Source organism: Aythya fuligula, chromosome 27, assembly GCF_009819795.1.
Source record: "Aythya fuligula isolate bAytFul2 chromosome 27, bAytFul2.pri, whole genome shotgun sequence".
NCBI classification, from domain to species: domain Eukaryota; kingdom Metazoa; phylum Chordata; class Aves; order Anseriformes; family Anatidae; genus Aythya; species Aythya fuligula.
This window is the reverse complement of record NC_045585.1, coordinates 1,294,503-1,318,411: the sequence shown is the minus strand read 5'-3', so window position 1 is coordinate 1,318,411 and position 23,909 is coordinate 1,294,503. Positions and strand designations below refer to the sequence as shown.

Sequence of the window (23,909 nt, the reverse complement as noted above, 5' to 3'; positions counted from 1 at the left end):
CGACTTCACAGGTTGTCTTACTGAAACAGAACAGAGTTTACCATTCCCCATTTTACCCCTAGCACCAGCGTGGAAGTGGATTTAACACCCGCTGTTAACTCCAAATCAGGGGTCCTGTGGTATCTAGGGGAGGTGGGTGCAGGCCGACATGCCCGTTTCTCTCCGTTACCCCTTCCCCAACAGGTTCGGCACACGGTGAGCCCGTTAGGGTGACTGGATGCAGCCCCAAGCCATCCACGGTTGCTCTGGGTGCTCAGGAGGTCACATCCCTGCCTCTGCACCCTGCTCCACCCTGTGTCCAGGCAGGTCCCCCACCAAGCCACCGCACCTTGTCCCCACCCTCCAAATAAGCTGACAGCAACGTAAGGGTTTGGTGGAGGTCTGGAGAGGTGGGAGCACATCTCCTCCCTCCGCGGGGCCGGGGATAGCCATGAGCCAGGCTGGGAGCAGCTCGATTTGGGGGGGACCTTCCTACCCCAAAAACCCAAGCCAGGGCCTCTCCCCCTCTGCAAGGAGCCTCCTCGCTCAGAGCCCTCCGGTACGGCCGTGTCTTGTCCTGGGGAGCCTGGAGCTGGACCCAGCGCTGGTGATGTGGGCTTAGTGGTGCTGAGCAGAGGGGAATCTGCTGCAGCTGAATCTGCTGCAAAGGAGGCTGGTGGCCTCCTTTGCCATGAGGCACATCGCTCATGGTCAGCTTGGTGCCCAGCAGGACCCCACGTCCTTCACTGTAGAGCTGCTTTCTAGCCAAATCCAAGCGAAATGACTCTGGGGCCGTTCCTCCCCTGGGTGCATGGCCCGGCATCCCCCCGCAGAAGGTCAGGAGGTTCCTCACAGCCCATTTCTCCAGGCCGCTGCAGTTCCTCTGGATGGCAGCACAGCCCTCTGGTGCGTCAGCCGCTCCTCCCCATCCTCTGTCATCAGCAAAGCTGCTGAGGGTGCACCTGCCCCGTGCCCAGGTCAGTAACAAAGGGCTTGGACAGCACGCACTCCAGCTGCACTTTGTGCCACCAACCCCGGTGGTTCAGACAGTTTTCCTTCCACCTCGCTGCCTGCCTACCTAACCGGTGCCTCGTCACTTTGTGTATGGGGATGTTATGGCCAGCAGCATCAAAACCTTGCTAAAGTGGAGGGGAACAACACCCGCTGCCCTCCTCTTCCACCCAGCCAGCCACCTCGCTGTGCGGGCTGTCAGGCCGGCTAAGCTCAGTGTCCCTGTTGGAAGTCCACACTGCCCACTCTTCATTGGGTTTTTCTCCGCCGTGTGCTTGGAAATCGTTTCCAGGAGGAAATGGGATTGGGAGCCCCAAGTCCTGGGTCCCCACAGCATCGTCCAGGGGCTCCCACCTGATTCTCCAGCAGATGCTCACCTGGGACAAAAGGGAGACCATGAGGGACAGGGATGGGGTCAGGGTGCGGGGTTGTCCTCTGCCACCACGGGGGGAGCCAGGAGAGGTAAGAAGACCCCAGCACCCATCTCCCCTTGCCCCCAAGCCTGCCCAGGGCCGCGGCACGGCTGCATGCGCCCGGTGCTGCACGTGGCCGGGGACACGGGGCCAGCAGGGACACGGGGCCGGCAGGGACACGGGCCGGACTCTGGCCCTGTGACGCGGGGTCAGCGGGGCGGGTGCACCCAGGCCACTTCCCCCAGCGGATGCCAGCAGCGGGCCCACGTCAGAGGTGGCCCCACGAGGCGACGGCTCACGACGGCCCAGCCCCGAGCCACTGACCCGTGCCCCGTCCACACACAAGCCAAGTGCTGGACACGGGTGGGCTCCCTGCCAGCCCCCCGGCCGGACACCCCGGCTTCCTGCGCCGTGCTGACCCCCTGCCCCCGGCCGGCTCTGCCCGCTGGGCCGCGGTTCCTGCCGGGCAAGGGTCGCCCGAACAAGGGAAGAGCTGGGCAGCCGCGGGGCACTGGGCACGGCCTCGAGGGGGGCACGGAGCAACGGGGCAGCGCTCACGCACGTGTCCCCGTCCACGAGGAAGCAGGAAGCGTGCAACAGCGGCGTGCAAGGACGTGCACACACCCAACGGGAAAACAGCGGGTGGGGGGCTTGGGGCCAGCCCCGGGCACCCCGGGGGGGGCTCCTGGGGGCGGCCACAGCCAGCACCGGGGGGGAGGGGGGACACGGGGGGACACGAGGGGACACGGCGGGCCCGGGGCGGCCGGGGGCTGGTGCCCGGCGGGCCCCGTGCACGGGAGCTTCACGGCGGTGCCGGGCGGAGCTGGGGCAAGCCCGGGGCTGTGCCCGGTGCCGTGCCCGGGGCCCGGATCGCGCCCGGTGCCGGTGCCGGTGTCGGGGCCGCGCCAGAAGCGGGCGGCGCCCACGTGGAGCCGGCGCGCGCTGCCCGCCGAGAGGCGCGCCAAGAGGTCCCCGAGCAGCTCCCGGCCGTTGAGCGGCCGGCAGCCAATAGCGGCTCGGCCCCGCCCTCCCGGCGGCCGGCGGGCGAATGGGAGCGCCGGGCGGCTCCGGACGTCACGGAGCGGGGCGGGGGATGGCGGTGGTCACGTGTCAGGGAGGCTATAAAAGCTCGGGAGGGGCCGGGCCGAGCTCAGCGCGTCCCCAGCCCGCGTCCGGTGCCCGCGTCCCGGTGCTCCCGGAACCGGCCCCGTCCCGGCCCCTGGGCGCTGTCGGTGAGCGGGGCGGGGGAGGGCGGCCATGGGTGGGGCTCGGAGGGGGGGGTTGGGAGGGATATGGGAGGACCTGGGGGGCACCTGGGAGGGGTTTTGGGGCGATTCCGGTTGGTTTCGGGGCTTTTCGGGGTTTTTCGGGGCTTTTGGGGATGGGAGCGGCCGTTGTGTCCGCGCGGTGCCGCCCGCTCAGCGCCCGCTGTCCGCAGGATGAAGAGGCCGCCCCCCCGCCCGCCCTCGCCATGGAGCCCGGCCCGGCCCTGACCGCCCCCGGCCGCCCCGCAGCAGCCGCCGCCGCCGTCGCCGCCCGCGCCCTATAGCAGCGGCCCCGCGTCCCGCCCGCAGCCCTATTTAATTTTGTACCTTATTTATTGTCGCACCTCCGTACCTCACGCTCTGTTTACATCCCGAGCCCACCCCCACCCCGTCCCCAAACCGCCGGCAGCAGCCATGGATTCGGTCCCCACCGGTGTCACGGCGCTGGCGGAGAGCGGCGGCGCGGTGCCGGCTGCGCTGACCGGCTTCCTCTGGATGCTGGTGCTGGGCTTCATCATCGCCTTCGTGCTGGCCTTCTCCGTGGGTGCCAACGACGTGGCCAACTCCTTTGGGACCGCGGTGGGCTCGGGCGTGGTGACGCTCCGCCAGGCGTGCATCTTGGCCAGCATCTTCGAGACGGTGGGCTCCGTCCTGCTGGGGGCCAAGGTGAGCGAGACCATCCGCAAGGGGCTGATCGACGTGGAGATGTACAACGCCACGCAGGAGCTGCTCATGGCCGGCTCCATCAGCGCCATGTTCGGTGAGTGCCCGCGCGCCGCGCCGTGCCGTGCCGCCCCGTGCCGGTGGCTCCGTTACCAGCCTTGTTCTCGCCCTGCAGGATCGGCCGTGTGGCAGCTTGTGGCTTCGTTCTTGAAGCTTCCCATTTCGGGTACCCATTGTATCGTCGGAGCAACGATTGGCTTTTCCTTGGTGGCCAAAGGGCAGGAAGGTGTCAAGTGGTCTGAGCTGCTAAAAATCGGTGAGTGCAGCGAGGTGATGGCTCCAGACACAGCGCGACCACCTCTGCGTGCAGCACCAGCCCATGCTGCCACCCTGCATGTCCAGGGCTTCCCCTCCCAGCAGCGTGGTTCTAATCACACCTCTTCTCTCCTAGTGATGTCCTGGTTCATCTCACCCCTCCTGTCTGGCATCATGTCTGCTATCCTGTTCTTCCTTGTCCGTAGGTTCATTCTTCATAAGGTAAGGACGGGCCAGCTGTGTGTTGTGACAGCCTGGGGCTGCTGGGGGCTCGCAGCGTGCCCGTTAGTGGGTCTGGTTGGCTTATGTGCATCAGAAGTTCTGCAGGTGCATGGGTTTGGATGTGTGCTTGTGGTGAGCCTTGAGTGGGCACCCGTCCAGGAGTAGCTGAAGGGACCTAGGGGAAGACGAGAGCTGCACTTGTTCTGTGAAATGGAGCCCAGGAGATAAGGAGGCTTCACTTACCTCCTCCAAAACATCTGGGCTGGCAGTGTCCCTTGCCTGGCTGGAGGAGAACCAGCTGCGGCTTCCAAGTAGCAAAGCAGCCTGGAATTGATAACATCAGAGCTTCTTGTCAGGATTTTCCTTGACTCATGGTGCGAGGGTGAGCCGTGCTGCAGATGAAGGCAACGACTGACAGCGATGACTTTGTTTTGAAGCTGGAAGGGACAGAATTGTCCCTGGTGCTGTGGAAAGTGTGCTTTCCCCCCAGGAGAGGCTGGCTGGGCAGCCCACACCTCCAGGCTGTTCTGTATCACCATGAAGCAGAGCAGTTTCTGCTGTTTTTATTTTTCTGAAGCCGGGCAGGGTTCTTGCACCTCTCTGGGTGCTGCTGTATGCCAGGAGGCACGACTTGTGGCCGTGCCAATTTGCACTTCCTTCAGCTTGTTTGATCTGCTCTGGCATTAGCCTACAAAGGAACTGCTGCTTCCCGTACGTAGGAGCAGCGTTTCCATCCCAAGCCACCTGCGAGCAGCAGGTCTAAAGCTACTTTGGGGGGCTCAGGGGCTGCATTTGGGGCAGCATGCCCTGAGCACAGAGCTCGGGGAACCCCGGTGTCCTCTTCTTGGTCACTGTGGGTGCAGTGCCTGGCCTGGGAGCCAAAGTCCAAGCCTGGGGTGAAACCTGCAGCTGAAGGCAAACCTTCAGGCAAACCTTCAGGCAAATCGTTCTGGGTTCTTCTCTGCCTTAAAACTTGGTCAGGTAGCAGCAGCCTCCTGGCAGGGCTGTGAGGCTCCAGGTGAACCCAGGGGCTCTGTGGTGGGGCTTGAGAACGAACTTTCCCTGTTTGAAGGGTGTGGAGGTCCAGGAAAAGGAAATTGGCACCCAAAATGTTGCAAATGGAGGTGGTGGCTTTAATGTCACCTTTTGGAGGTGACAAACCTCTGTGAAGCACGCGACACTGCTGGTGAGGGACACTCAGCCAGCCGTCCAGGGGAGCCAACTCCAGCATTGTTGTGTAATCAGTTTGTTCTGCGCCTTTGAGTTTAATGACTTAAATGAGTTTAGGGCTGGGATCTAACTACTTCTGCTTCGAGAGATGTTAAGATCGTATCGCTGCTGCTTTCTGCCTGGCAACCTGCTAAAACAATCCGGCGTCACTGCTGTCGGAGTAACCTTGCATAACTGGCCTTTGAGAGCCGTGCTTGCCCCCCGTGCTTCCTGTTGTCGAGTGGCTCTGGCACGGAACCGGCTGCTTGCGGCCCCCTCGCCGTGGTCGGCAGCGCTGCGTGCACTTGCATCAGCACGGGACCCGGATTGCCGGGCAGCGGTAGAGATTAAGTGCTCCTGCTGCCGGCACGAGGGCCTCTCTGCGCAGGTATGAGGCCAAATAAGCTGCTTGTGGGTGGTGGACTTCCTTGTGCAGCCTGGGTCAGCTGGAGAGGCAAAACTGACAAATGGTTTGGTCTGAAAGCACCCGGTGAGGTGAAAAATCCTGTGCGGTTGGAGCCTGAGGAAGGGCTGCAAGAGCTTGCGTGTGTTTGCAGGGGGTGTCGGGGGCCTGGAGGTGCCCCCTGGTTCTGGCTGGGGGCACGCTGCAGGGCTGAAGGCCTGGGGAGTCTCACGATGTGGCTGGGGGTGGCCACTCCTGTGGTGCTGGGCTCCGGGTTCCTGCAGCTCCCGACCTTGTCTTGCAGGCAGACCCCGTCCCCAACGGCTTGCGAGCTCTGCCTGTCTTCTATGCCTGTACCGTGGGGATCAACCTCTTCTCCATCATGTATACCGGCGCGCCCTGTAAGTACACGTCTGAATACTTGAACCTGAATTTTGGAATTCTTTACAAAGCCTCCATTAAATGCACGATTTACCCCTTTTTGCTTTTCAGGGCTGAATTCTCCTAGAAGGCGGCTGGCCTGTGCCGGTTACAGAAGGCGGCAGGCTAGCGTGCGCTGAGTTCTGTACTAGATAGTTCCCAGCCAGAGGCCTGCCCAAACTAAACCCCACAGACCTTTCTCCTTAGACTCCCCAGCACTGGCAGATAACGCGACTTCCCCTTCTCCTTCTCTCTAACCTGTGCTAACCTCAGGTACCAGCTGCTGCTGGGAGGCTCCTCGGGCTCCCCACAATCCGGTAGTGAGGCTAGGAGCAGGGCTGGAGGCCGGGCGTGGAGCCCGTGGCCTCTCTGTTCACCTGGGCCCTAAGAATAAACTAATTATCCCCGAGACTTCCTGGCGAGAAGAGCTGGCGCACTGCAGCTGGCACCTGTACTGAGAAGAGGAGTTCGCTGCAGTTTGAAAGCCCTTTGGGAACACCAAATTGAAATGTTTGTTTGGCTGTTGTGTAGGGGGGGGGACAGAGCCGGGCAGGACGGGAAAAGCACAGCCCTGTCGCCTGCCCGCTTGGCACGGGCGTAATGAGCGGCGTACCCGCAGAGCCCGAAGGCAGGCTGGTGGGGGAAAAATACCAAATCATAACTTCCATCAGTCAGAGTAACTCGGCGTGAGCTGTTTTCAGTCTGAGTGGGTTTCCTGTTGTGGAACAGTGGAAGAGGTCGCTGGAGGCTGACAGGAGGCAGTGCTTTTTGAGGCTTTTGAGGGTTTTCTCTGTAAACAGTGCCTGGAAGGCTTGCGAGGGCTATCAGCTCCCTCCCCTTGGTGTGCCTGGTGCGGTGTCCAGCCTGGCGGGCACGGGTGAGGAAGAGGAGGAGGCTGAGAGGCACCGAGCTCACTGAGCAGCAGTGCTGCTCTGGGTTGGTTCACAGCTCGGCCTCCCCAGGTGGATTCGTGTTCAGCCTGAGTGCCTGGCTGGAGGAGTGGGGCAAAGCCTCACGCTGCTCCCTGTGGGCTTCATAGCCCTTGGCAAGCCAAGGTTGGAGGCTGCCCGGGGCTCACAGGTTAACAGAGTGCGTTATGGTGGTGTGAGGGCTGCAGCAGGACATGCAGGAGCTGAGCCATCACGAGCACTCCGTCTCCTGACAGGTTGCAGCAGACTGTGAGGTGTAAGCGCCTGCTGGAAGTCACGCTGCATGTGGGGGCGCTTGGAACTAGGTCACTTAACACCTTGGGTGCCTCTCGGCAGGTTTCAGCAGAGAAATCACCTTGGGAGAGGTGCTGGGGGCAGCCCGGCTCTCTGGTGGGAGCAGCCGAGGTCCTGCCTTTGCTCTCCCCCTCGGCTTCCCAGCCCGATGTGCCAGGGGAGGCAGCACTCACTGCCTGCTGCAGCAGCCTGGCTGCGTTTTTCTGTGACATTGCAGCAAGGCAGGACACGGGGCTGCGCGAGGCGGGCGCGAGTATTCCTGGGGCTGCTCAGGCAGAATGCACACCGGGCGCTAATCGGGTTTGGCTGCGGGAGGGAGGAGGGAAAGTGTCTGAGCATGTGAAAGAGATTAGCTTTTGATGGGGGAGATTGTACCCTGGTGGGGCTCCACGTGTGCTAAGCTCCTGGTTTCCGTGTGGTCAGCAGTGGATTTCCCATTAAATTGGAAGCTCGCTGGCGGGCCGGCCAGCCCGGGCGTTGCAGGTGGAGCTGCTCTGCACACCCAAGTCGTACACGGAGGGGGCTGTGGCCCTGGGGTTTTCAAGATCCGTTGTTTTATTTCCTAGTGCTGGGCTTTGACAAACTTCCTCTCTGGGGTATCCTCCTAATTTCGGCGGGGAGTGCTGTTGTCTGTGCTCTCGTCGTCTGGTTCTTTGTATGTCCGAGAATGAAGAAGAAAATTGAACGTAAGTACCTGCCTCTTTGTGATCCTTTGGGGGAGGGCGCGCTTACTAACAAACTTCCTTTCGCAGCGGGGAGACCTCATTAGCCCCAGGGCTGTTATTAGCAGGGATCCTTAGCTGCAGTTATCACTTAAGCTGCTCTGCCAGCCCTGAGTCACCGGGTGCATCTCACCAAGCCACGGGCTGGGCCCTGCGAGCTCCTTGCCACCAGCAGCACCTGGGGGCTGCCGAGACCCCAAAACCCCCCTGGGAGCAATGTTCTGCTACCTGGCAGCTGCTGGGCAGGGCAATCCTGAGCTGCTCTTGGCACTGTGGCTCAGGCAGGAGGCAGCGAGGCTGTCAGCTGGCGTAACCTTTAATCCCGGGCATACCTGGTGATCAATCTTTGGCCCAGCAGCTGCAGATAGCAAGTCAGAGCTGCGTAATCTTATGAAATCCTTTCCCCGTGGCAGAAATGTCTGTTGAAAGGCATCCAAAACAGCAGTCCCGGCACCCTTCTAACAGCGCAGGCAGCTCGGAGCTGTGCGGGGTCTCGCACACGAGCTCTGCGTGCAGTCAGCTTCCTCGTTGGATGTAGGTGAGGGGATAGCGAGTGTCCTTGTCAGGCTGGTGGAGCTGGGGTGTGACTAACATTTTTATGGCTGCCCTTGAAATCCTTCCAGCTGCCGGAGCTTCACGCAGCTCCTCCCTGCCTTCAGCTCCTGTGCGTGGGGCTGGGGGCTGCTGGGGGCTTGGTGCCAGGGTGGGTGGCAGTTGTGGTGGAGGTGTCTGGATGGGCTGAGCTCCTGTTTCCAACCGCTGTTTGCGAGTTCCCAGCAGGAACAGCCTCAGCTTCCTGGGCTTGGTGAGGCACCGGCTTGGCTCCCCTCGGAGCAGGAAACCAAGCAGTGCGGGGAAGCTGGAGGCTGCTCCTGGCAAGCCGGGCTGTTTGGGTTTGCAGCGTGGTGGCAGGAGCTGGAGCCAAGCCCCAGGCAGTGGGGAGAGGATGGAGAAGTTCGGGGGTCCCGGGAGAGAAGCAGGGCCCTGTCTGGGTGCTCCCCTTGTCTTCAGGTGCTGCACTGCCCAGGGGTGCTGGCAGCAAGGGAGGGGGCACAGACTGAGAAAAACATGGCTTGTTTGTTGAAAGAGGAATCTCTGCCCTCGGAATAACCAGCAACATCCCCATAATGGTGCTCACCACACCCGGTGTGGGTGTGCAGGGGCTAAAAATAGGAGATGAGCTGGCTTGTGACAGTCTGGCTGCTGAGCGTTGGGCAAGGTGTGACTGATGAGCATTGGGGTGAGAGGGAGCAGCTACCAAAGTTCAGTGCCGGGGAGGTGGAAGCCAATTTGTCTGCCATAAATCCTAGCCTTGAGGGCCATGGGCCTTGCGGGCAGCAGGGCGGGTGTGGATCTGGCAGAGGGCAGGGGCTTTATGGCATCTGCTTCTCTTGGCAGGAGAGATTAAATCGAGTCCTTCTGAAAGCCCCCTGATGGAGAAGAACAGCAGCCTGAAAGAAGACCACGAGGAGCCCAAGGCCCCTCTGGGCGATGGTCCAGGCAATGCCAAGAGCCCCATAGCCGAGGTGGTGTCGCCTATGCCGCACCGGGTGGTTGTGGAGGAGAGGACGGTGTCCTTCAACCTGGGGGACTTGGAGGAGGTCCCGGAGCGCGAGAGGCTCCCGAGCGTCGACCTGAAGGAGACCAACATTGATAGTGGTGAGCACTGGGGGGTTGGTGGGGAGGGTGCTGGGTTCTGTGGGTCCCTGGGCACTAACTCCCCTCCTTTTCCCTCAGCAGGAGCCGTGCAGCTGCCCAACGGCAACCTCGTGCAGTTCAACCAGGCCGTGAGCCACCAGATGAGCTCCAGCGGGCAGTACCAGTACCACACCGTGCACAAGGACTCCGGCCTCTACAAAGAGCTGCTGCATAAACTGCACCTGGCCAAAATGGGGGACTGCATGGGGGACTCGGGGGACAAGCCCCTGCGCCGCAACAACAGTTACACGTCCTACACCATGGCCATCTGCGGCATGCCCCTGGACTCTTTTCGGGCCAGGGAGGGTGAGCCCAGGGGTGAGGAGATGGAGAAGCTGACCTGGCCCGCCGCAGACACCAAGAAGAGGGTGCGCATGGACAGCTACACCAGCTACTGCAACGCGGTGGCGGATACGCACCCCGCTGCCGACGTGGATCTGAACGCTGCCCAGGTGGAGATGGGCATCGGCAACAGGAAGGGCAGCAGCAGCTCCCTGGAGGAATGGCAGGACCAGGACAAGCCCGAGGTGTCCCTCCTCTTCCAGTTCCTGCAGATCCTCACTGCCTGCTTTGGCTCTTTTGCTCACGGTGGCAATGATGTCAGGTCAGTGGGGCTGGCCAGCCAGCTCACCCCTTCTGCTGGCTCTGCGGGGCGGGCGCTGCCCTGCTCAGCTGACATGCCAGCTAAGGGTTGCCTTCCTCTTGCAGCAATGCCATCGGCCCTCTGGTTGCGCTCTACCTCGTCTACCAGACGGGCGATGTGGCTACGAAAGTGGCGACTCCCATCTGGCTGCTGCTGTACGGCGGCGCAGGGATTTGCATCGGTTTGTGGGTGTGGGGACGGAGAGTCATCCAGACGATGGGCAAGGACCTGACTCCCATCACACCGTCAAGGTAAGGCAGGGCTGGAACCGTGTCCTGCTCCCAGAGCCCTGGGCGAGGCAAGAAGGGCTCTACTCACACCCCTCCAGTGCTTTACCCGGGGCACGTATGGCCCTGTAACACCTCCCTGCCTGCTGACCCCCGCTGCAGGGGCTGTGCTCCAACCTCCTGCCCTGGAGGAGTTGGTCCCAGGCAAGGAGCTGGTCCCACTGTGCAGGATCTGCCTGGGCCCTGTGGGGGGGAGCAGAGCAGCCCCCAGCTATGGCTGGGGCCAAATCATCTTCATGGTCAGGGGGGCACTGGGGTCCTGGTGCCAGCCCCATGCCACATTCCCATGCATTTTATGTCCACAGTGGCTTCAGCATCGAGCTGGCGTCTGCCCTGACCGTGGTGATCGCCTCCAACGTGGGCCTCCCCATCAGCACCACCCACTGCAAGGTAAGGATGAGCCCGGTCTCTTCTGCATCCTGTTGCTGATGGGGGACAGGCTGCTGCTGACCCCCCGAAACAGAGCCGTGAGCCTGTGGGATGAGGGAGCTGGTGGCAACGAGGGGCTTGTGCCAGGTCTCCCCGCTGGGGCTCAGCGTGTGGGGCAGCCCCACGGGCGAGGGCTGCGCTGAGACGGGGCCGTCTCCTTGGCAGGTGGGCTCGGTGGTCTCCGTGGGCTGGCTGCGCTCCAGGAAGGCGGTGGACTGGCATCTCTTCCGCAACATCTTCATGGCCTGGTTCGTCACCGTGCCTATCTCGGGCCTCATCAGCGCTGCCATCATGGCTGTCTTCAAGTACGCCGTCCTGGGAGTGTGAGGCGCCTGCTGCTGCCCCGGGCCGCTCGCGCTGTGCCTGCTTTCCGCTGCCGACCGTGAGGGAGCCGAGCGCGCTCCCCCGCCGCCTCCCGGCGTGCCGTAGGCCTGTCCTCATCCACAGGGCTCCCCTCCCTTCTGCCTAGTGTTGTCACTGAAGTATCTTTGTTTTTTAATGGTTTTGGCGCTACGTTTTTAGAAGGGGGTGTGCGGCTGTGAGCCTGTGCCTGCCCGAGGCATGGCTGTCCCACTGCTCTGTAGGTCTAGATTAGCAGTGATGTGGGAGGACACTTTTTTATTTTATTTTTATTTCTCATGACTTTAATTCGGATCCCGTTGCAGTGATTCCTCCCCAGGAGGAGGAGGACTGGTGCTGCTGGTCCTTGCCCCAGGCTGGGGGCCGCAGGCTGCGCTGTGCTCAGCTTTGCCTCCATCTGCAGTGGTGACGCTGCCTCGTGTCCCCCTGTGGCTGGGGGGCAGCCCTGGGCCCCCCCCCAATACCACAGCCCCTGCTCACTGCTGCTACCTCGGACTCAATAAAGAAATCCTTCGTACACCAGTGCTGTGCCTCTCTTTCTGGGGGGGGGGGTTCTTATATTCTCCTGGCTTTCCCCCCCATTTCCCTGTGCTGTCCCCCCACACCCTGGGTGTGAGCGGGGCCTGTGGCCCTAGATAAGAGCCCCACATGGCCCCTGCTGTCACGGGACACGGGGGAGGCTTATCATGGCCCCACAGCTGGGGCTGACCCCAAATTGTCACTGCTTTCAGCGGGGCTCCTGGCCAAGCCTGGCACAAGCCCTTGGGGGCCTGGGGGTGCACAGTGCCCCCCACTCCCAACCTCGGGGGCCGGCCCCACAGTTCTTGGGATTTTGGGGGGCGCTTCCCTCGTGTAGGGCCGAGGGGGAGAGGCCGGGGGCGGTGCGGGGCCGGGCCTTGACCCTTGGTTAATGATTGCCCGGGGGCACCGGGCCGCCCGCAGCCTCCTGGCGCCGTCGGGGCCGCGGCCGTGGGAGGGCGCCGCTGCCTCGGGGCCGGGGGGGAACCGGGGGCCGGGGCTGGGGCCGCGGGGCCGGGGCGGGGCGCGGGGCCCCGTTAAAACGGGCGGAGGTCGGAGGCGACCGGAGGCGGCGGTGATGGGCAGCGAGGGAGAGAGGGGCCCGGGGCAGGGCGACCCCCGGGCGCTGCGGAGGGACTGCCAGCACCGGTGGGGGTTGGGGGGGGGGGGGCTGGAGGGGCGGGGGGAGGATTTGGGGGGAAATGGGCAAATTTGGGCATAGAGGGGGGTGAGGCCGGGGTCCCCTTGCGCTCGCCCTGAGCAAACGGGGGGGGCTCCGTGCCCTGCGCCCCCAGCCCACCGTGGCTCCGTTTCCAGCTGAAAAGCCCTTTTTTCTACTAAAAGCCCTTTTTTCTACTGAAAAGCCCTTTTTTTCTGATGAAAAGCCCCTTTTTCTGCTCTGATCTCTCCCCGCGGGGCCCCTCGCCTGGGGAAGGGACCGGGCACCTGCCGTGGGGGGTCTGCGTTCCCCCCGCTGCGCCCCAAACCCCCCCAGTGCTGACCCCCGGTCGCCCCCAGGATCTTCGTGAACCGCAGCCTGGCGCTGGAGAAGATCAAATGCTTCGGCTTCGACATGGACTACACCTTGGCCAGTGCGTGGGGCGGTGGGGAGGGGACGTAGGCAGATTTCGGGGTGCTGCCCCCCTGCCCCCAGCCCGCACCCACGCCACCCCCCTGCCCGCTGCAGTGTACAAGTCCCCCGACTACGAGGAGCTGGCCTTCCAGCTGCTGCTGGAGCACCTCGTCTCCATCGGGTACCCCCACGAGATCCTCGCCTACAAGTATGACCCCACCTTCCCCACCCGGTGAGTGCCAGCGGGCTTTGGGGACGGGATCGGGGGGGACACGCGTGTGGCAGGGGCACCGGGACCCCCCCCTCCGTCCCACACCATGCTCACGGGGGTCCGTGCTGCAGGGGGCTGGTGTTCGACGCCCTGTACGGGAACCTGCTGAAGGTGGACTCGCACGGGAACCTGCTGGTCTGCGCCCACGGCTTCCGCTTCCTCAAGGGGTGAGTTCTGGGCTCGGGGGGGTCGCAGGGGTCCCTCGGGGTGCAGGCGGTGAGGTTTTGGGTTGTGGTTGGAGGGGCAGGATCCGGCCAGGTGCTCCCCACACTCACAGCGGCTCCGTGCCCCCTCCCCAGGGCCGAAATCCTCCACTACTACCCCAACAAGTTCATCCAGCGGGACGACATGAAGCGCTTCCACATCCTCAACACCCTCTTCAACCTCACGGGTGAGTGACCCCCCCACACACACCCTCACCCCCCGAGCCCTCCCCATGGCGCTGCCCCCACTCACGGCCGCTTTCCCTGGCAGAGACCTACCTCTACGCCTGCCTCGTGGACTTCTTCAGCAACTGCTCCAGATACGTCAAGTAAGAGGGAAATAGGGGAGGGGACAGGACGTGGCACCCCCCCCAGTGGCAGTCTGGGTGAGGAGGGGGTCTCAGGGGGCCTCCCGTCACCTTCACACTCCATTTCCCCCCCCCGATTGCAGCTGCGACACCGGGTACAAGCACGGGAACCTCTTCATGTCCTTCCGCAGCATGTTCCAGGACGTGCGCGAGGCCATGGACCAAGTCCATCTCTCGGTGGGTGCCATGGGCATGGCTTCACCCCCAGAAGTTTTTTTGGAACGGGGGGGGTGGGAGGGACGAAAAATGCCTGGATCCTGGCACCACGCCGAGCTCGCACCACCCGTCCCCTCTGCAGGGCTGCCTGAAGGAGAAGACGCTGGAGAACCTGGAGAAATACGTGGTGAAAGATGTGAGTGGCTCTGAGCCCCCCCACCCCAAAACCAGGCCCCCATGCCCCCCCCCGACCCCCAGTGTCCTGACTCTGCCCTCGCCAGCCCCGCGTGCCCCTGCTGCTGAGCCGCATGAAGGAAGTGGGGAAGGTCTTCCTGGCCACCAACAGCGACTACAACTACACCGACGTGAGTAGCAGCACCCTCACGCCTGGGGGGGGAGAGGGCACGGAGCACAGCCCCCCCACCCCACAGCTGCCCTCCTGAGGGACGGTGTGGTGGCAGTGCCCCCGGCTGTCGTTGCAGGCCATCATGTCCTACCTGTTCGACTTCAGTGACGGGGACAAGGTGAGGCCGTGCTGCGGGTGCTGTTGGCAGCCCCCCCGCCATCCGTGACCCCCTCTTGTCACCCCCTCTCCACCCCGTACCCTGCTCCCTGGCAGGCCGAGACCCCGCAGCGCCCCTGGCGCTCCTACTTCGACCTCATCGTGGTGGACACCCGCAAGCCGCTCTTCTTCGCCGAGGGCACCGTCCTGCGCCAAGTCAACACGGTGGGGACCCGGCCACCGCGTGCCACCCTTCTGCCACCTTGCGAACACGGGCACAGCCTGGTGGCTCCGGCGCAGGTGACAGCTCCACCACGGGGCCCTCTTTCCCCACAGGACACGGGGAAGCTGCGCATCGGGACATACACCGGCCCCCTCCAGCACTGCGCCGTCTACTCCGGCGGTGAGTGCCCGGCCGGGCAGCGCGGTGGCACGGGGACACGGCAGCACCGTGCCCTGATGTGTGGCTGGCACAGGCTCCTCGGACGTGGTGTGTGACCTGCTGGGCGTGAAGGGCAAGGACATCCTGTACATGGGGGACCACATCTTCGGGGACATCCTCAAGTCCAAGAAGCGGCAGGGCTGGCGCACCTTCCTGGTGGTGCCCGAGCTGGCCCGCGAGCTGCAGGTGTGGACGGAGAAGAGCGGTGAGCAGGGCTTGGCTGGGGCAGCCCTCCAACCTGGGACCTCCAACAGTGACAAAAGCAGACCTGGGGACAGCCGAGCAGGGCGGGACGTGTCCCAGCACCCTGTGGTGGCCGTGCTGGGGCCGGTGGCTGTGCTGAGCTGGACCCTTTGCTATTGCAGAGCTGTTTGAGGAGCTGCGGAGCCTGGACCTCTTCCTGGCGGAGCTGTACCAGTGAGTGGGCACGGGGGGGGCTGTGGCTGGGGCACCACGGGGTGCAGGGACCTGGAGGAGACACGTGGAGGACCCTCAGGTGAGCTGTGAGACCCCGCTCAGGGCTTGGCTCCCGCTGCAGGCACTTGGACAGCGGCAGCAGTGAGCGCCCGGACATCAGCTCCATCAAGCGTCGGATCCAGGTGACACCCGGGGACCCATCCCCGCTTGTGCCCCCACATCCAGCACCCCAGCACGGGGCACCGGGTGCCCTGACCGTCCTGCCCTGCCCGCAGAAAGTCACGCACGAGATGGACATGTGCTACGGGAAGATGGGCAGCCTCTTCCGCTGCGGCTCGCGCCAGACCCTCTTCGCCAACCAGCTGATGCGCTACGCGGACCTCTACGCCGCCTCCTTCATCAACTTCCTCTACTATCCCTTCAGCTACCTCTTCCGGGCGCCCTCCGTCCTGGTATGCGGCTCCTGCCCCCACGCCGTGCCTCGGTTTCCCTTCCTGCCTTGAGGGGGCTCTGGAGGACCCCAGCCCGTTGGGTGCTGGGCGCCAGCCCCTCTCGCCGCCCCCTCTCTCCACTGCAGATGGCCCACGAGTCGACGGTGGAACACGGCCCCGTGGATGCCATGGAGGTGGGCAAGTCCTGGCCTGGTGCTGGCACCCCAATGACGGTTGGGTCCTGTGCCCACTGAGCCCCCCTCCTCTGTCTCAGGTCACAGGGGTCCCCCAGGACTCCATCAGGGAGGAAGAGGAGGAGGAGGAAGAGGATGGTGAGGCCTGAGCCCGTAGCAGCACCGCTGGCTGCCGATTTGGTGGGTGCCAGCCCCCCGAGGGCACTCAGTGAGCCCAGAGGACTGAAGCTGCCTGCAGGACGATCGGTGGCCCCGTCCTGTCCCCGCACAGCGGTGCCCTTCTCTTCTCTTCTGTTTTCACCCTTTATTTATAAAAGGTTCTTTAACTCCTGGCTTAGCTTTATTGGTGTCATAGAGTGGAAGAGACATAAAATCAGTTATGAGGAAAACTTTTGCCCCAGAGCTTGGGAGATGGGAGCAAAGCACGACTCCCAAATCCTAATCCAGCAGCTGGGACTGTGTGCAGGCCCCCGGGCAGGGGGCAGCAGCCCTGAGCCAGCCCCCTCACTGCCAGCAGGGCCGCATCCTGCACCAGGACCTCCAGATACGGCACCTCAGCCATCAAGGCTTCCCAGTAAAGATGCTGAGCAAAGCCAGCAGTGGCTGCGGTGAGATGGGAAGACGAAGGCTGGGGCTCTGCCCTGTGCTTTACGGCAGCAGCACCGTTTCACCCCTCTCACAGTAGGGAAATGGGGCTGTGCTGCCAGAAGGGTCCTGAGCTGCACCCCCTGGCCTCCCCCAGCCCCACCACGCACAGAGCTCAGGCCTGGCAACCCCCAAGGACCCCCAAAAGGGGGCAGACCACCACCTGTGTATGATGGCTGCATCCGTGGGGGCCTGTGCCCAAGCTGCTGCGATCCGTCAGGCACCCCAGGACCTCCAACCTCTCCTGGGGGCTAGAGCATGGCACAAGTCTGGCACGGTTGGTGCCACCATGGGTGGCTCTGGCTGTCCAGGACAGGGTCTGTGCATGCCTCCTGGCAGGGAGATGTCAGCCAGGCAGGGCACTGGAGCAAAGCCCTGGGGACACCACTTCCTGAAGCACCAGGGGGTGCTGGAGCATCACAGGGACCCAACGATGTCCTGGAGCACAAAACCCAGGGCGTGCATCAGAGCAGAGCCACGGGCAGCCCCAAGGGCAAGGAGCCCAAGCCTCCCATCCCGGACCTCACGCACTACTCACAGGCCACACTGCACCTCTGCTGCAAGTTATTTAATATTTGAAAACAGAGGAAAAGGCTAATTACATGCCACCCCTACGTATTTACATCTGAGAGGCAACAGGAGAAGTGGGTGAAGTAAGTGCATGACAGCAAGAAGCACGGGGCAGCCAGCGCCCCTCGGGGAGCACTTTGGGGCTACAACTTCAAAATCTCCATCTCTGCCACCTCCGGCAAAGCCTTATTTTTCCGGAAGACGTACTGCGTGTCCTCTTCGTCATCCAGGATTTCATTGAGGGATGACACGACAGGGTCGTGGTCCTTCAGCATCACCGGGTAGCAGCTCGCGGCCCTCTCTATCCGCAGCGAGCGCCGCACCGGCGTCAGGAATTTCAGCTCCTGGCCTTCTGGCAGCTCCCTTCCCCTGCGGGGAGAAGAGCCAGGAGGTAAACCCTGCAGGCAGGAGCACTGGCACGGGGAGAAGGTGCTTGCTGCCAGCAGTGGGCAGCTCCGCTCACCTGGGTATGGATGTCACCTGCAGTTTGATGGAGGAGATGGGCAGGCTGGGCAGGGAGCTCCCCGCCATGCTGGGAGTCGATTCCGTGTGCTCCCTCTCTGCCAGGCAAGGCGCTGTGGGCTCCCAGGGCACGGGCTGCTCAGCATTTTCCCCTGAGAGGAGAGAGGAGAAGGGCAGCACGGTTGTAGAGAGGGCAGAGCTGGAGCAGGCTCACAGCACCGCAGCGCTTTGCCCGCAGCCCAGGGCACCTCGCTAGAGGCCTGCTGGGCTGAGGCCTGGCCCCGGCAGAGGGCTCCTGCCCTGTTTCTGAAATCAGGATTCTGGACTTTGACAATGCTCCGTCACCATCAAAGTCAACAGGGACACCGGGCACAGGCTGCAAACCGTGCTGCTTCCCTGCCCGCAGCAGCAGGGAGCCCCAGCCTGCCAGCCGGCCCCTCCGTGCGTGTGTTACCTCCTGGCGGCTGGCCTGAAGTCTTCAGAATATCAAGGACAACATCTCTGAGCTCCTGGAGCGGCTGCAAGAAAAGCCAAACACAGGTCAAGGCAGGCATGACTCAGGAACAAAGAATAGTCCAAAGAGAACGGGAGAAAAGGTTGCTGCTGCTGCACCCTGTGCTGGAGGGAAAGGCTGACGGCTGCAGCGGTGCCCTGCCCTAAGTCGGATCTGCGAGCACGCTGCGGGGTGGACACAGCCCAGCTGGTAAATCCCACCAGAAATTGCTGTTACACCGCCCAGGCACGGAGCTGCCATCGTGCTGCTTCCAGCCACAGCCCAGGGCACTCACCCTCCCAGCCCTCCTCTGGAATCCGAGCCCAAAATCTGCCCCTCGTTTCGACGTGACCCGCTGGCACAGGGCAGGGATCGCAGGGAGCCAAGGGGAAGCGCTCATGGCGCTCCCTACTCACGGTAGCACCGGCTGAGATTGCGGCTTTGTACAGCTCCACCACGTCAAAGGGGCCGCTGCGGGCGAGCAGTTTCGCTTTGCAGATCCAGAACTTGGCGCATTTCTCTGCTCGGGGCTCGTGGGACAGAATTGCAGAGAACTCCTCCGACTGGACACCCTGCGAAACACGGACGAGGTGTGAAGAACGGGGCCACCCCTCAGGGCCAGCGCTCCCGGGCAAAAGAGGCAGGGTCTGAGCCCAGATTTTGCTTTTTACAAGTCTCTTGCATGACCTTGGGCAGATCATTTCTCTGCCTCCATTTCCCCCTCAGTAAAATAAGCACTGCAGGGGGATGTTGAGGGAGAGGTTCCCCAGTGCAGGCAGTAGCAGGGCCACTAACCCCCGGCGCTGGGCTAGCAGGTGGCATTGCCAGGGGTGATGTCCACCAGGGACACGTCTCAGGGTGGCTCACACAGCCTGGGCTGCTGCTGCAGAAATCCTGCTGCAGACCGGTACCAGGACAACGGGGACACACATCGGCCACGTTACTGGGTGTCACTGTTGTCCTTGTCATCGCCCTGCGTGCCTTTGGCCAATCCCCATAACTCCAGGGGTGAATGGAGCATTAGGACTTTTACTTTTTCCCAAGACAAGCAAGAATCCTTGCTCTACACCCGTGTGAGCACGTGGCCCTCATCTCCTGGGATGCTCCAAGGGAAGAGAAGCCTCTGAAAGCTGCCACTTCCCCATCCACACCTCCTCGATGAGCTTCAGGCACTCAGTCAGCAGGTTGTTGATTTTGTCCAAGTGGAGCTGCTCGGGCTTCTCTGCTTTCTCTTCCTCCTCTACAGCTCTACAGACGGGCAGCTTCGCTCTCACTGGCTTTTTTTTGGACTGCACCATAGGTGGCCGTTTGTAGGTCTTGCCTTTGGATGCCAACCACTGCTCCAGTTGCCTCCTGTCGAGGGACCAAGGGATCGCTGTTACCCCCACTTTCTGACCACCAGCACTTGCTGGGCTATTCCCCATCTTCCCCTTGGATCTCACTCTAGCCAGATTCAGCTGCTCGGTGGGAACTCCAACCTAAAAACTCATCTGAGCCAGACTGGGCAAGGCAAACCCGCCCAAATTTGTGTGTTTTGAAGATTTTTGAACAGGAGAGCAGCTGCACGAACCAGCAAGGCTCCACCTGCCAGCCACTACGACCCACTCGCTGCTGGCTGCGTTACGCACGGTAGGGGACTGCCAAACCTCTGGGGGGAAAAGGGGAGCCCAGAGCAGCCCCAAACCACCCAGCAGCTGGCTGAGGGAGCCCGGCCCTACAGGTAGAAGCTGGCTCAGCAGCTCTGTGCTCTGCTGTCCCCTGGAGGCAAGGACAGAGCCAGCCCGAGGCGCTACTCACCTCCGATCCTCGGCTGTCTGGGTTTTGGGGACGCGCCCTGCGTGCACCCCGCGTGCCTGCGGCGGCTCCAGGTTCAGCCTCTCCCTTCTGCTCACAGCCCCTGGAGCTCTGGGGCTGTGAGACCGGCCCATGGTGGCTCTGGCTTGAGACAACGCCGTGTGTCTGGGCGGCGCCTTCACGTCCTTCCTCTCTGCCCCAACTTTAACCACGGGCCTTTGCCCCGACACCGCGGCGCCCAGCCTCACGCTGGGGGTCCTCGTGGACCCCAGGGTTGTGGTCCCCTGGGGCCTGCTGGAGGCTGGAGGCTTCGGGGGAGATCTTTTCGCTTGGGGAGCCCTACTGTGGTGCTGAAGGCTTCCCCCCGGTAGCGTGCCAAGTAGCTTTCCTACAGGTTGCCCTGCTGTACTCGTTTTTTCATGTTTTACTGCTGGTTTTTTATGCAGCAAATTAGTAGAAACAGCAAGTGCCCGAGGGGGTTGCAACAGTTGGGTTTTGTCACTTGGTTTTTGAGATGCACTCTTTGAGCTTGGCAGAGACTTCCTGAATTTGTCCTGAATCAGTGTTTTCTTAGCCTGGCAGCTATTAATTGTCCTTGACACAGTGCCTGAGGTTTGCCTATGAGCCAAGGCTCTCTTGTTCGTGACGCTGTTTCCATCTGACTGAAAAGCTCTGCTCTGCACGAGGTGTGTAGGTGCTTGTGCTGAGAAGTTCTCTTTGTTGCTCTCCAGCTGTTCCTGCAGGCCCTCGGTCAGCAAGCAAGGATCCCCAGGAGCGGGGCCACCACATGCAGTCTCCTCAGTCCCTCCTGGGTTTAGGGAACCAGAGGCAGAAGCTGGGAGCCTCCCTCTGGGAGGTGCAGAAGGGTTGACACCTGGTACAAGCCCTGAGGACAGCTTTGTGCTCTTCCCCGGCTGCTTTGGATGTACCACGGCTGCTCCCCACGATGTACTTGGAAACTTCTGTGGGGCAGCGCGGCCCCCCGGCCGCACGGGCTTGCTGTCCCTCTCAGCATCCACCGCCATGTCTGGGAGAACATCCCTCTTGTTCCTGTTAGCCTGGAGAGAGACAAGGTGAAACTCAGCCCCAAAACCAGCAGGGCCCAGAGGTCTCCAAGCCCAAAAGATGAGGAGGGCTCAGCTTGATCAAACCCCAGCAGCTCGCTCCTACCCCGGCCCTGCCAGCCCAGGGGGGCACAGCAGCATCACAGCGGCTGCCAACACAACACCTGCCAGCACCCAGATGAAGGGCAAGTCTCTCGGCCCGAGTTCCCCTGCAAAATAATTAGTTGTCTTATTGCCAGCTGTTTAGCAACACGTTGGCTGCAGCTCGTTTGGGGTCAGGAACTCGCTGTCCTGGTTTGTGGACCCTGTTCTGCCTGGACGTGCTTCAAGCGTGAGACGTAAAACCAGACTGAAAAGATTTCTCTTCTACTTACATGTTCTGGTTTAGAAACTGGTTTTAGGACTGGCTCCAGGCGATTAATCCGGTCATTTAAATAGGGCCTGCAGAAAGGCAAACAAGTTATCGGGGTATCCAGCAGCTCTCTCAGCAGAGGTTCAATACCTGAAACACTTGCCGTTGTTTCAGCAACCGGAGCTTACGAGAAGCCTTTCGAAATCAAAAAGCTGCCAAGGAAGCCACCACGTCACGTTTCTTTTTCTCCCGTGCGGCAGCGGAAAAGCGGCACAATAGGCTGACACCCGGGGCCGTCACACAGCTCACGACCGCCGCCGCCAAGAAAAGCCATCAAAGCGTTTCCTGCAGCCGAGGGGCCGGGCAGGCAGGATGCGAGGGGCTCGGACAGCTCGTGCCGCCCCTTGCCCAGCTGGGACCCCGTTTCCCCAGCCCACTGGGGCCGTGCAGCCGTCACGGCGGCGCCTCGGAGCACGCCAGCACCCGCTGCGAGCCCCTCAGCAGCCCACCCGCTGGCAGCAAACAGGAGCCCGCTATCAGCAAGGAGCAGCAGGGTTCTCCCAGCATCTGCTCCCGCAGCTGGTTTGGGACCTGCAGTGGGTTTACGTGGCAAGGGTTTGGTAGCGGGGGGCTGTAGGGGTGGTTTCTGTGAGAAGGAGCTCGAAGCTGCCCCACATTAGGTGAGGAAGCCACTGCTGGCCAGAGCTGAGCCAATAAATGATGCTGTTTGTGCCTCTGTGAGAGCAGATTTCAGACTTTCTCCTGAGGGATGGACCCCGTGGTACGGGCCCATATCTGGAGCAGTTCTGGAAGAGCTGCTGCCTGTGGGAAGCCCACGCCGGATCAGTTCATCAAGGACTGCATCCCGTGGGTGGGACCCCACAGCACAGGGGACGAGAGGGACCGAGAAGGAGCGGCAGAGAAGAAGTGCTGTAGACTGACCATAACCCCCACTCCCCCGTTCCCCTGTGCCTCTCAGGAGGAGGAGGTGGAAGAGGGTGGATGCAGGGGAAGGTTTTGTTTTCTTTCCTTTGTTTCTCACTTCTCTAGCTTGGTAGTAACAGGTAATAAATCTTACTATCTCCCTATGCCAAGTCTGTTTTGCTCATCAAAATAATTACTGCGTGATCTCCTTGTCCTTATCTCAACCCCTGAGCCCTTTTCAAGGTATTTTCTCCCTGTTCCTCTTTGAGGAGGGGGAGTGAGAGAGCGGCTGCGGTGGACCTCGGCCGCCCACCTGAGTAAAACCAGCACAGGAACCCAGCCCAGCTGCCAGGCAAGGCTGACACCCCTGCAGACACCTCACTGCAACCGGAGAGCCCGGGTACTGCCCTCTGCTCTGCACCAATTGCGTGCTATGCCATTAAGATCATGAATTTGGTTTATATTCTATTTGTGGTGTTCCTCAGAGCCTGGCACCAGGGATTGGTTCACCCTTTCTGGTCCCTGGTGCTGCTTCCCTTTGTCTTCTCCCCATGGGGAAGTTTTATGGCTCCCAACAAGAGCATGAGGAATAGTGCAGCAGAGCCTCAACTGCTCGGCAGTTCCAGATAAAAGTTCTGCAGAGCGAGGCCATACAAGGGGCTGCTTGTGGCAGCGCATCAGCACAGCCCAGCAGCAAAGGGGCTGCCCAGCCCCTTTGAGGTCTGAGGTTGCTTAAGAGGTCTGAGGGTCATGCCTAGCTTCACTGTTTGTGTGCTTTTAAGTGCACCAAAAAAGCCTCTTCCTAACTCTGTCCTGTCCCAGAAGGCTGCCAAGAGCGGCACTCAAGCTCGGATGACCCTTTTTTAAGACCCAGCAGCGCCTTTGCTGCAAGAAGCCGTGCTCAAAACCCAAAATAAGGTTTGGTGGAGGCTCAGAAGATGCCCAGAGGAGACGTTTCCAGCAGGGAATATCGGTGCTGAGACCACAGCTGTGCTGCCAAGCGAGAGCACAGCAGGGGTGCTGCGGGACCAGAGCTGTCCCAGGCCGTGGTGGCCCGGAGACGAGGCTGTCCCCATCGGGGAGCTGCTGCAGTGACGAGGCAGAGGCCGGCAGGCTGCACGCCGTGACTTACTTGGTGCTTGGGTGTTTCAGCTTTCCTTTGGCTGCCAGGTACTCCTGGAGCTGCCTCCTGCGCTTGTCTGCAAGGAGATGGTAGGGAAGGATCAGGAGGTGGTTAGGGCCCGAGGGAACAGTTCACGCTAGGGATCAGGAGGTTCCGCACCCAGAGGGGGGCTGGGTGCTGGAGCGGGCACCCCAGGGCAGGGGTCACAGCCCCAAGCCCGCTGGAGCTCAGCAAGCGTTTGGACACCGCTCCCGGACACGATCTGATTTTGGGGTGGTCTTTTGGGGCCCCAGGAGCTGGACTCCATGATCCCTGTGGGTCCCCTCCAACTCGGGGTACTCTGTGACTCCACGCAGACACAGCAGGCGCAGCCCCCAGCGCTCGGGGCACCCCTCACCCATTTTTTGCCCCGTGCTCCCCACGGGGCCGTTCCCAGACACCCCCCCAGCCTCCCCCAGCACGGGATCCCAGCCCACCAGCAGACACCAGAGCTCCTTTGGAAGGGTTTATGGGTTTCCCTAGGTTTGCCAGGCAGCCCCCACCCCCTCTGCCAGACCCCCGTCCCCTCCCCCAGCCCTCGCCTTCCATCACTGCTCGGTGCATCCCCTAAATATCCCCTGAGCCCCCCCGTGAGCCCCAGCCCCC

The 23,909-nt window shown here is 62.1% G+C and overlaps 3 protein-coding genes across 4 annotated transcripts; 2 read left to right on the top strand and 1 right to left on the bottom strand.

Moving 5' to 3' along the window:
- Positions 1-2,940: 2,940 nt before the first annotated feature.
- On the top strand, positions 2,941-11,779 carry SLC20A1 (solute carrier family 20 member 1). 2 transcript variants are annotated; one of them, XM_032204216.1, is made up of 10 exons: positions 2,941-3,428; positions 3,507-3,647; positions 3,783-3,868; positions 5,785-5,881; positions 7,690-7,809; positions 9,244-9,504; positions 9,586-10,147; positions 10,252-10,437; positions 10,779-10,863; positions 11,068-11,779. In XM_032204216.1, the coding sequence occupies exons 1-10, from the start codon at positions 3,083-3,085 to the stop codon at positions 11,227-11,229; spliced, it is 2,046 nt and encodes a 681-aa protein (XP_032060107.1). In that variant the 5' UTR covers positions 2,941-3,082; the 3' UTR covers positions 11,230-11,779. The 2 variants fall into 2 exon arrangements, with proteins under 2 accessions (XP_032060107.1, XP_032060106.1); XM_032204215.1 differs by having other exon boundaries at positions 9,583-10,147.
- A 579-nt stretch (positions 11,780-12,358) lies between these two features.
- LOC116499317 (cytosolic purine 5'-nucleotidase-like) lies at positions 12,359-15,986 on the top strand. Its single transcript, XM_032204000.1, has 17 exons — positions 12,359-12,429; positions 12,799-12,872; positions 12,968-13,085; positions 13,196-13,291; positions 13,424-13,515; positions 13,599-13,656; positions 13,779-13,872; positions 13,994-14,047; positions 14,133-14,216; positions 14,334-14,375; positions 14,471-14,578; positions 14,690-14,756; positions 14,830-15,000; positions 15,161-15,212; positions 15,334-15,394; positions 15,488-15,664; positions 15,918-15,986. Exons 1-17 carry the CDS (start codon positions 12,359-12,361, stop codon positions 15,984-15,986), a joined length of 1,488 nt encoding a protein of 495 aa, XP_032059891.1.
- A 1,049-nt stretch (positions 15,987-17,035) lies between these two features.
- Positions 17,036-23,665, bottom strand: CKAP2L (cytoskeleton associated protein 2 like). The gene is made up of 9 exons (XM_032203999.1): positions 23,662-23,665; positions 23,274-23,340; positions 21,240-21,306; positions 19,805-20,859; positions 19,159-19,360; positions 18,424-18,579; positions 17,969-18,032; positions 17,516-17,666; positions 17,036-17,421 (listed from the first exon to the last, which is right to left on the bottom strand). The coding sequence occupies exons 1-9, from the start codon at positions 23,663-23,665 to the stop codon at positions 17,196-17,198; spliced, it is 1,992 nt and encodes a 663-aa protein (XP_032059890.1). The 3' UTR covers positions 17,036-17,195.
- Positions 23,666-23,909: the final 244 nt, after the last annotated feature.

Bases quoted from the DNA above. Each gene is read 5' to 3' on its own strand.
- SLC20A1 (XM_032204215.1), top strand. From the start codon at position 3,083: ATGGATTCGGTCCCCACCGGTGTCACGGCGCTGGCGGAGAGCGGCGGC. The intron at 5,882-7,689 runs GTAAGTACACGT...TTTATTTCCTAG, and splicing joins CATGTATACCGGCGCGCCCT to TGCTGGGCTTTGACAAACTT. The intron at 10,438-10,778 runs GTAAGGCAGGGC...TTATGTCCACAG, and splicing joins ACTCCCATCACACCGTCAAG to TGGCTTCAGCATCGAGCTGG.
- LOC116499317 (XM_032204000.1), top strand. From the start codon at position 12,359: ATGGGCAGCGAGGGAGAGAGGGGCCCGGGGCAGGGCGACCCCCGGGCG. The intron at 12,430-12,798 runs GTGGGGGTTGGG...GGTCGCCCCCAG, and splicing joins CGGAGGGACTGCCAGCACCG to GATCTTCGTGAACCGCAGCC. The intron at 13,086-13,195 runs GTGAGTGCCAGC...TCCGTGCTGCAG, and splicing joins GACCCCACCTTCCCCACCCG to GGGGCTGGTGTTCGACGCCC.
- CKAP2L (XM_032203999.1), bottom strand. The intron at 18,033-18,423 runs GTGAGTAGGGAG...CTTTTCTTGCAG, and splicing joins CAATCTCAGCCGGTGCTACC to CCGCTCCAGGAGCTCAGAGA. The intron at 17,422-17,515 runs GTGAGCGGAGCT...TTCTCCCCGCAG, and splicing joins CAGGTGACATCCATACCCAG to GGGAAGGGAGCTGCCAGAAG.